Here is a 10,419-nt window from a genome sequence, read left to right on the forward strand (position 1 = left end):
ACACACACACACACACACACACACACACACACACACACACACACACACACAAGAAACATGCATCGCTAGTCAGGGGTTAAAGTGGGATTTGGCAGGTGTAGTTTGGGTGTAGCATTGGAAAAAGAATTACTAAGGAATAAGTTACAATATGATGTTTTTTGGGCTGCAATATAATTTTTATTTATTTTTTTAAATCTGTAGAGGTTTTAATCAGCTGACCTGTGCTGCTACATTATTGTTAACTGTTTTTTAAAAACAAGATATAAGCAAAGGTTTCTGATTTTCAGCTGTTGACACAATCCAGCTAATATAAAAGTTAGAATTCAGAGAGCGAGTCTGATCAGAATCATCATGTGAAAAATAAACTGATGTTTGCTACCCTTGATATACATCCTAACATTGCCCACGGACAACACAGCCTGCTGTGCACCAGTAAACGCCACTACAATACTGCAAACGTATCGGTTTAGCCAACACTAAACTTTACCAGACTGCCTGGTATTTTCACGCAAATTTGAATAGCATAGAATTTGTAAGCTTCAATTAGTTTGTCACATGTATAATTCCAAAATCGGGTTTAAAAACTCTAAAATCAATTAGGACATTATATGTAAGATTTAAATTTCAAGTTTCAAGTTAAACCGATTTCACTTGATGACCATTTCCTACCCTTAAAAATCTTCTTGTCCTCTCTTTTCTTACCTCTTTCTCCATCTCTCACATTTACAACTATGCATTTATTAGCAGTTATTTTATGTAAGACTGCACAGAAGTACTTTGTCACACAATGTTTTTACCACATATTTGTCGTATTTTTCGAGCTGTTTGCAAGTTTTATTTGAAATCACCAGCCAAAAAAATGCCACTCAGTTCATGCTCGCTCCTCTTCTGTATCGCTAAATGCTGGACGGAGTGACTGAAACTTTGAACACCGTTAAAAAGAAAAGAAAAGATGCGTTAAAAGCATAAGTGGGCTGTGGGATATCATTATTTTGTTATTACTGAGCATAATCCATACTGTCAGTCTACAGCACATGAAAAATTAACTCATTGGTCAGTAATATGCATTAATCTGTTTATCGGATTTAACTGCTCGTTAACTGAAGGACCGTTCCAGCCCACTTTCTCCCCATCTTTAATCCTCAAGTACAAGCTTGTTATGTAATTCAGCTTTACTACCAGTCTCCTCTCTGCTGCTTTCAAATGTTTTTTTGTTTTTTTTACTTAAAGCACACTTACAGCTGATGGTCACGTGACACATTTAAGTTTCACAAAGCAGCTCCGCTTCAGTTTACGTGATGTCAAGGGAGTATCCTGTAACAGCAACCTCTGCGAAGCTTCCAAGTTCTACAATAAAAACTTTATTTCCAGCAAAATTGCTTGCCAATAATATAAAAGTCAGATTTTACAGCCACGTTTGAAGCGTTTATTTATTTTTTAGGTGGCGTGTCACTCTAAATTATTTTCTCTTATCTCTTTCTGAAGGCGTCTGCTTAATGTCGAGGTAAACGTGGGTGTTTGATTGCGTGTGCTGAAGGGACAGATCACTGAAGGCGGTTATCAGGTCGCCTTAAAGCAGCTTGTCAGAGGGCCATCCATCACTTGCATTCCTGCACAGCACCGCTCCTGGCACCACCAGGATGTAGCTCCACACTCAGTGTCTGTTTGTCTCTGTCGGCATGTATTACTATGTTTATGGGCACCAGTTGCAGTTTGAAACTTTTCTTGTGAAGAACATTTTGCGTTGTGAGAACATTCAAGCCCCACAGGTTATTACTGCTGTTCTATACTTTGCGTTAAGGCTTCGACTGGAAAGTCAAATGTGTGTGAGTGCGACTGCTTCCACACAAAAACCAAGCATTAAGCAAATGTCCTGTTTACATATGAGTAAGCTTCTTGTGTCTGATGGTTTACCATGTAGCTCCTTGATCTGAAACTATAAAGATGTTTAACATTTCCATTTATGTGCTCCAGTAAACATTTAAAGATTGTACTCGATGGTCTGAGAGTAAAACTGGTCTTTCACAGGACGCTGATCTTCTCTCTTCTGCAGGTCCTGTCAGTTTATCAGTGACAGTAAGCAGCAGTAAACCCAAAGTGGAGGTTCACGAGCACACTGGTGAGACCGACACTGCAGTTTTTCACATTCCTGAACATAATTCGTCTGCTATCTTAAAATGGCCACAGTCTTATTGTTTCATCTTAATAAAATATATTTCATATTTAACCTATTGTAATTCCAAATAATAGGAAAACAACAAACTAGATATAAACATCTCTATTATCATATTGTCCAATTTCTGTCTTTTTCTCCTCTAAAAAAACACATTCATGTTAACTGAACACTTTCAAATAATTATTCTTTATTGAAAATTGCAACTACCAGAATATATTTCAGAATACATGGATATAAATAAAGAAATAGATCATCCGTAGTCATGAGTGTGCATGAGTTGGTAAAAATCAATTAGTTTGAGACATTAAAAAGGTAACGTAAGGATTAAAGATGAATATTGTTTTACTTTTACTTTTAGACGCTGTGCTGTCCTGTGAGTTCAAGACGGAGAAAGATCAGAACCCTCGAATCGAGTGGAAGAAGAAAGGAAAGGGGGTGACTTTTGTTTACTTTAATCACAAATTCACAGGTGAGTGACGGATCGTTACTGCACGCATTTGTTTTTAAACTTAACCTGATTTAATAAAGAAGATTTTGTGTGGCCTTTTTTTTATGTTTGCTGACACTTTGCTTTGATTGTTTTCTTTGTTCATCATTCTCCGTCTTTTGCACTTTAGGGTCTTACGCTGGACGGGCTAAGATAGAGGGAGCGACGCTGACGATACACTCCGTCACTCAGAAAGATACAGGGGAGTACCGCTGTGAGGTGACAGCCAGCGAGGATCACGTCAACCTCGGAGAGGCCACTGTGACACTTAATGTTCTTGGTATGAATATATTACAAACGTACATAAGGATAGGGATAGGACAAATCTGTGTAAGAGGTGAACACTAAACTATTTCAGGGTGCAAGTCAATGGCACTTAACTCCTGTGATGTGACATGTGAAACAATAATGTACATGTTGGTGGAATCAGGAGGATTCACAGCAAATCTTTTAAATGTGATTGTATTGCACAAATAACTGCAAACAATTCACACAAGCCTCCCTCACCTGAATTGTGAGATTAGGGTGAGGACAGTCGTTAAAGGTGCAATATGTGGAGTAATTTACGATAGAAGCAGTTTCTTGATAGCATGGAGCAGCCACTCTGAATCCGCTCTGCTATGGATAGGAAATTATAACCGTTACCTCAGTGCCCGATCCGTTTATGTTGGACTGCTGTACAGGGTGCTACTCTGAGTAACTACCCCATCTCAGGCTATAGCCATATTACATTAACCTTTGGACCACCATGACTTTATTAGCATGCTAACTTTAGTAGAACTCTCCATTATGCTTGGCACATGGGTTGTTTTGCACAGACAGTGAAATCACCACAGGTCTGTACTGTTTACATCAGGTGTCTCCACTCAGGCAAAACCTCCACATCGGCGCTCGTATATGTGGAAAAGAAGTCAAAACTGAAAGCAGAAGGTGTGTCATCCTTTAATGACATCACAGTGAGGCGACAAATGTTGTGCAAATTCAAATGTCGTGTTCATTTGACAACAGATACATCATAATTTTCTCCATTAAGGTAAAAAAAATGATATAGAACAAAGATTTTCTCCATTTCTGTCAAATGTTGATGTCCAAGATACATGGTAATGGTTGCTAGGTGACAGGAGCAGAGCATCCAGTTTAACAGCCAAGAACTTCTGTGCGTCTCTGTCTTTACGTCCTTTTGAGGATGCGATCCCTGAATTTGGACACATCCAATGAAATCCCTGAGATCTTTTCTGCCACTTTTGTTGTACGGTGCTGTTCACCACACCGAAAATGGTGAGCGCAAGCGAGCTGTTACACAATATCCGAGCGGCTTGGTAGTGCATAGGTGTTAAAAATGACAATCTATTAATAAATCAGGTTGATTTTTTGTGTTTCAACATTTTTAAAACTTAAATGTGTAAAAGTGCTAGCCAGATGAAATCAAATCAGCCACCCTGCTGCTATGAATGTTAGGCCAGCCACCCACTGGCCATCAGTGAAGTGTGGTATTATATGATGTGGGATGTTAGGTTATCTCACTTCAGATCAAGATGAACTTTGTGATGTCGAAGACATTTCGACATTTCATTCAAAGAGAAAATAGAGCTATTTCGTATCTTTTGAAAATAGGTAAAAATGGTTTCTTTGACACATCCTCAGCTTGAAATGAGAAAAAATGGGAAAAGTAACATTAGATTCATAACTTGTATAATGTATAATAATATATATATTCTTTATTTTCATTGTGATTTTAATCAAGACACATATGGTACTTTTAAAGGAAACACAATGTTGTGTTCTTCCCTGTGCGGTACATGTGAATATACTCTGCACTGAACGTTTGAACTCAAGGCTGTCAGGCAAAAGTCTACATCGCCTCACTCAGCTTTCAGAAATTATAAATGAATTGACTATTTTGTGCATTCCTGCTCGAAGAGATATGGTTGTTTCTCTGAGGTTCGAGGATAACGACTCAGTAGTTTATGCATTCCTGCCATAGCACAAAGATCCAAGCTTCTAGTTTCCACGTGAAGGTCCAGCACGCACATAGAAATACCTCTGGATGCCCTTTGATATTGTTCCCATTTTATTTACATTTCCAAAGAGAAGTTAGATTTTGGGGGTTTTGCAGTTTGCAGCATGAAGTAATGAGTTTACAGAGTATGTGAGATATATTTGGCAAACCACAGAAACTGTGCAAATAACAACTTCTTATAAACTTTATAATCTCTTCCATTAGGATATGTTGCAACAGCCTGACTGTTTTGTGCCAGTGTAGTTTAATTTTCTTTAAGATTATTCACCAACTTATTGAAAAAAAGCCTCATTATTATTAAATCTAAATGTCATTTGAGGTGATTACATATATACTTTCACAAAAATAACATGGTTGCAAAACAAGAGTTTCACGGATAAATTCTGTTGGCACTCTTAATACAAGTCGTGAAGTCACACGTGTCATCATATTGTGGTAAAACTACACACAGTTTCTTTTACGTTGTTAGATTTCAATGAAGGTCGATGCTCACATGTTGGTCATTTGTGGACATTGTAAAGATAAAAGAATGATCGCACAAATGTTTTTTGTTGGTGGAGTTCCTGGTTGGCAGCCTCCCAGCTGGCACGTGTGAAAGCCTCACTTTGACTGAAATCTCTGGAGTGATGTATGGGAAACATGTTTGGCTGAATAGACACTTGGTTGGTGGCTGCAGGAAATGCACTTCCAGATCAATACATCAATCTGACATAATTTATAACAAGAGGAATCATCAGACCTCTCTAGTTTTGCCTAAAAAAGTCTATTAAGTGATATTACACTATGCAGATGTTAACATTTTAAGCATTTGTAGGGAGACTTTCGTGTTGTCTTACAAATTGAAAACATAATATATTTAAAAAATATATAGTTTTACCTTTCTCTGTCTTTCCCCCCTCTCAGTGCCGCCTCATGTCCCTTCCTGCAACGTGCCAAGCTCTGTGTTTGTAGGGTCAGGCCTGGAGCTTCTCTGTAAGGACAAACTGAGTGTGCCTCCCGCTACCTACCGCTGGTACAAAGACAACAAGGCACTAACAGCCACGGGAGAGACTCCTTACAGCATTGACACAAACAAGGGCACACTGGTGAGTGCTACCTAAAATTTTCAAATACAATATAATATAATGTACAGAATGTTATACAAGGGTCCAAAAACACAACTGTTATTCCTTTCGTGTACCCTGCCGCCTGCCTCTGTTTGTCTGGAGCAGAAGTTTAAAAGTGTGTCCAAGGTGGATGCAGGGATGTATCGCTGTGAGTCCTCCAACAGTGTGGGGGCGCCCAAGAGCTGTGTGGCCCAACAACTCAAAGTTATTGACTGTAAGTATTTTAAGAAAGTACTCACTGGAGATTATGCATCACGCTCTGGAGACCAAATATTAAAAAAAATCTGATTCTGCTGCTTCCAGATCCTTTGAATATGACGATTTTAATAGCAGGTGCTGCAGGTTTGGCAGCGTTCATGCTTTTCTGCTGCATCTGTGTGTGTGTCTGCCGACACCGAGGCTGCTGCAAAAGTAAGTAGTGCAGTGCTGCCACAAATGTGTTCAATTCAATTTTATTTATACAGCACCAAATCACAACAACAGTCGCTCAAGAGCTTTATATTGTAAGGTAGATCCTACAATAATACATGCAGAGAAAAACCCAACAATCCTATGAGCCCCTATGAGCAAGCACTTTGGCGACAGTGGGAAGGAAAAACTCCCTTTTAACAGGAAGAAACCTCCAGCAGAACCAGGCTCAGGGAGGGGCGGGGCCATCTGCTGTGACCGGTTGGGGTGAGAGAAGGAAGACGGAATAAAAGAGCGCGTTTAGGCGTGTGAGAAAAACACTCGAGTGCGTCCTGTCATGTAATAATTCTGCATTATTCGCGTAATATGCCAACGATTTGTCACGTCCCGAGGCGTTCCATGGGAATGCGAAAGGTGACCGTCTGCGTTCCTGCGTTGTGCATGAAATCAAATGACACTCCCGCTGTAACACACAACCCAGCTGTGTATTCCAGCCCTAACCCTAACCTTAATCCTAACGTTAACCACCACCTTAATCATATTAGATAGTGTTTTCCAAAGCGATTTAAGTAAAATAAACATACATGTGTAGATTCATTCCAAACGGTTCTCGAACTCGTAATATAGGGATGTGTTGGGTGACCAAAAGCGTAATATACCGATGATTTGTCACCTAGCGTAAAATGTTACGCTTTGGGAGTGAGAACGTGTTGTTTTTTCACACCTTCACTTATATTTAGTCCATCCATTTGGACTTGTTTCTCAGAGTGCATGTCAATTTATTGATCTGCACCTAAGCAACCAGATGAGTGAGCAGCTATTTTTTTAGGCTGTCAGCAATGGATTCAGCCTTTTATTTAAAAAAAATGTTTAAATACTGTTTTATACCAGATTAGATGAATTTCGTCTATGGCCGTGGAACAGGATTGAGTTGATAAATGCAAACTTTAATTGTAAACAAAATTAGAATGAGAACAATCACGTGTATGTGTTTCTGAACACGGTACTTTATCAAATATCCAAGAGCTATTTGGGTGGAAGAGGTCCTCTTTGCCAGTCTTTCATATTAAAATGAATAGTTTTTGCAGCAAGTATTTGGTTATTCTTCTGATCAGGTTGTAATTCTAATGCTCATTCTAATGTTTTGAAAACAACAATAAGGTGAGAAGCACAGAGAAAACAACTCTGATATATGTAGTAACATAGTGTCACCATTTAAAAATGCTCTCGTGAAAGAATCCTTCCTGCATTTAAAGCCTTACCTAAAAAAAACCCTTTCAATTGTTTGGATTTTACTGCTTTCAGATTTACTGTTTTACTGCTCTTCTTATCACTGTTTCCTGCAAGCAGTTGTTTTCACCAATAAACTCTCTTTGCAAAACCGGACTTAGCACCAAATAACAGAAAGACACATTTGGTGACTAAATGAAGGGTTTGGTAGAGACCCAACAGAACTAATAAAAAAAACTTCAGTTAAACATAAAAATGACTACTTGAGTAAATCTCTGTATTTTCGAGTTCTCCCAGAATTGAGGTATTGTGACCACAACTGACAAATTTTCATGTATTGACTAATTTTTTCTTTGTTTTTTATTCGAACAGAGAGCAAGAAAACAAAAAGGTGAGAGTTTCTTCTTCCGCCCTGCATGTTGCCCTTATTGTTATTCCAAAATAATAAGTGTTGACTAAACTGCCCTCCCCCTTGCCTTTCAGCACCAAGTCCTACAACCCTCCTCCTCCTCCCACCCGCAACGTGAGTGATCAAAGGCCTCGTTATCAAATCAGGGCTTGTTTTGCATGCATTCATTTGGAATGCAACTGTTGATAAGTTTCTGATAACACCAGGCACAAGCTAATGAAAGGAAATGTGTCACTGTATGTCTCTCTGCTCCCTACAGCTCAAGCACTACAAACAAACTCAGTCCTTCATGATCTGAGGGCGAAGCCTTCTTCCTCTTTGACATCAAACCATCCAAAAAACTAAAGTAACTGCAGTTACTGCTCAAAACACCGGGAGGTTGATCGACTGTCGCCGCGCTTTAGGTTGGCTGCTCGATGCCGTCTGGGATGGAGATGAAGATCGAGGCCTCTTGAAACGTCAAGCAAAAGCAAAGACGTGAAATACTTAGCAACAGGTTTGCTGCTTTGTAAATAAAATAACGCACTGACAGTTTAAAGGTAGCTCAAGCACACGTCAAAATGTATGACTTTACCACTTTATCAAATGCTGTGTAACTGTTTTCACGATGTTCTTTGTCTTCAGTGTTTCAAAACACTTCTAAAATTGGTTTTCCACCTTTACTTGGAGAACGTTTTGGCTCTTTAATCCCACCTACTGGTCAGGAACTAACCACCCACAGTATTACTGCATACACTAAACCATGGATCAAATCCTTCTTCCTGGTTTCACTTAATATTACATATAGAGATACTATTATATATGTCGTTATCTTTCTCTTCGTGTTTTTACATATTTTTCTAAACCTATTTGTAAGCCGATCTCTTCTGTATTTTTATATCTTTGGTTGTATTTGCTTAAATTCTGATCATATAAATTGAGTGAGAGATGAACAGGTGTCTGCACACACTGAATGACGTTTTGGAAGCTTTGTAAATGTTTTGTACTCAAATCTTGTGATGACTTTAATCCAATAAAGAAAGGATAAGAAAGCTCTTTGCAATTCAAGCTGGATTATTTACTGTCACAGAGTCAGGCACACACTCAGGGCGGGAAGTACAATATGCTGATTTGTGCTGTGACATTAATGTCAGTATGTGTTCAAAGTATTTGTGCAAATTTCAAAGAACAGAAACAGGATTTACATTTAATCCTCAACATTTTGGGCAAAGCTGCTCTCAAAGCAAACTTTCCAAATGCTTTTTTACTCTGCACTGGAAGTTTTTGAACTACAGCAAAACTCCCACTTTATGTAAGATTGCACAGTATTGTGTCCCCTTGTCCCACATATTGTTAACTTTTGACATTTCTATTGGCGTCTTTTATAAAAACAAATTGTCTGCTGCTCAAAGAGAAATGTTTTTCTAGTACTCACACTAAAAACATTGTAATAGTTCTTGTCATAAAAAAGGAATACGCAAGTGTACAAAGAAAACATCGAAACAAACAAGCTCCATTCAAATTGAATACAGTGTACCTGTCCTTCACATACCACAAATCTTTAAACTGCACTCATAGTGTTTCTTCTTTCATCTCTTCTGCTCCAAAATGAGTGACTATGCTATTCTTTGCCACCCGTTTGGTGTCAAAGAGAGAATCTCATTTGGGAACTGAAATTACTTTTAAAGGTCATTCAAACTACTTAATATACTGTAAAAATAATGTTGAAATAAATAAACGGATTATTACTGCACGCTGTGAACATAAGCAACAACAGAATTAATGTGCTTTCCTCTGCTTACCCACTATGACGTGTGTGATACTTGTGTGATATGATCTCTCATCCCCTCTGTGGGTTTTTGTCTTTCCAGTCAGGCTAATAGGAGCAAAACTTTTAATAATAAAGATGAAAGATTTTATAGGAGTCATCACTTATTTGTAGCAAACAGCTTTTTGAGTGTGCACACATTCCTTACATTCCTCACTTGACCACTAGAGAGCAGTGCAGCACTGGCTGTATCTGTTCATACCACCAGAGACCACAGGCCTGTGGCTACAGGATGCCTTTATCTATTATTTGTCTACGAACAGTAGCTCTATTGTCATTCTCCTTGTGTGCTTTTTGTTCTCCTCATTGTGATGCCCATAAATTAAAACCCTGAAATGCACTTGTTTCCTGCAGCTTTTATTCCATTTTCTTTTCCAGGGGAAGATCTATTATCTCTTAATGCATCTATATTTTTTTTAACATTTGATTCACGTTTTACTTAGACCTTCAAGATCCGTAATGGCTACAGAATGCACAATGTCAGGAACCGGCAGCATGGATCTATTCTCGCACATGGTAATAACCTTTTCTAATGATCACAGTAAGCACATCCTATTGATCTGCTCCTATGGCTCTATGGAAGCTCAGATTATTCTCTGTCTCTCTGGCTGCAAAGGACATTAGGCGAGCTATAAAACGCAAATGTTCTCACAATCTGTCACGTGTGGGGGAAATGTATCCTCAGTGGGAGCCAATTTTGATTTTAGCATAATGACAACACATTTTTGTTTCATTTTTTCAGTAATTAACTGCTCACCATTGGGTGTAGTGTATGC

At 38.6% G+C, this 10,419-nt stretch overlaps 1 protein-coding gene across 1 annotated transcript in view; it reads left to right on the forward strand.

The window, feature by feature from the left end:
- Positions 1-8,867, forward strand: part of jam2b (junctional adhesion molecule 2b) — a 10,423-nt gene extending 1,556 nt beyond the window's left edge. The window contains exons 2-10 of the mRNA XM_005942228.3: positions 2,054-2,119; positions 2,535-2,645; positions 2,794-2,943; positions 5,587-5,768; positions 5,895-6,003; positions 6,093-6,200; positions 7,800-7,818; positions 7,911-7,950; positions 8,096-8,867. Of these exons, the coding sequence (XP_005942290.1) occupies positions 2,054-2,119; positions 2,535-2,645; positions 2,794-2,943; positions 5,587-5,768; positions 5,895-6,003; positions 6,093-6,200; positions 7,800-7,818; positions 7,911-7,950; positions 8,096-8,134 (824 nt within the window). The 3' untranslated portion in view covers positions 8,135-8,867. The remainder of the gene's footprint in view (positions 1-2,053; positions 2,120-2,534; positions 2,646-2,793; positions 2,944-5,586; positions 5,769-5,894; positions 6,004-6,092; positions 6,201-7,799; positions 7,819-7,910; positions 7,951-8,095) is intronic.
- Positions 8,868-10,419: the final 1,552 nt, after the last annotated feature.

The sequence above is a fragment of the Haplochromis burtoni genome, unplaced genomic scaffold (assembly GCF_018398535.1).
Source record: "Haplochromis burtoni strain Fernald_Lab_line unplaced genomic scaffold, NCSU_Asbu1 Contig_333, whole genome shotgun sequence".
Taxonomy (NCBI): domain Eukaryota; kingdom Metazoa; phylum Chordata; class Actinopteri; order Cichliformes; family Cichlidae; genus Haplochromis; species Haplochromis burtoni.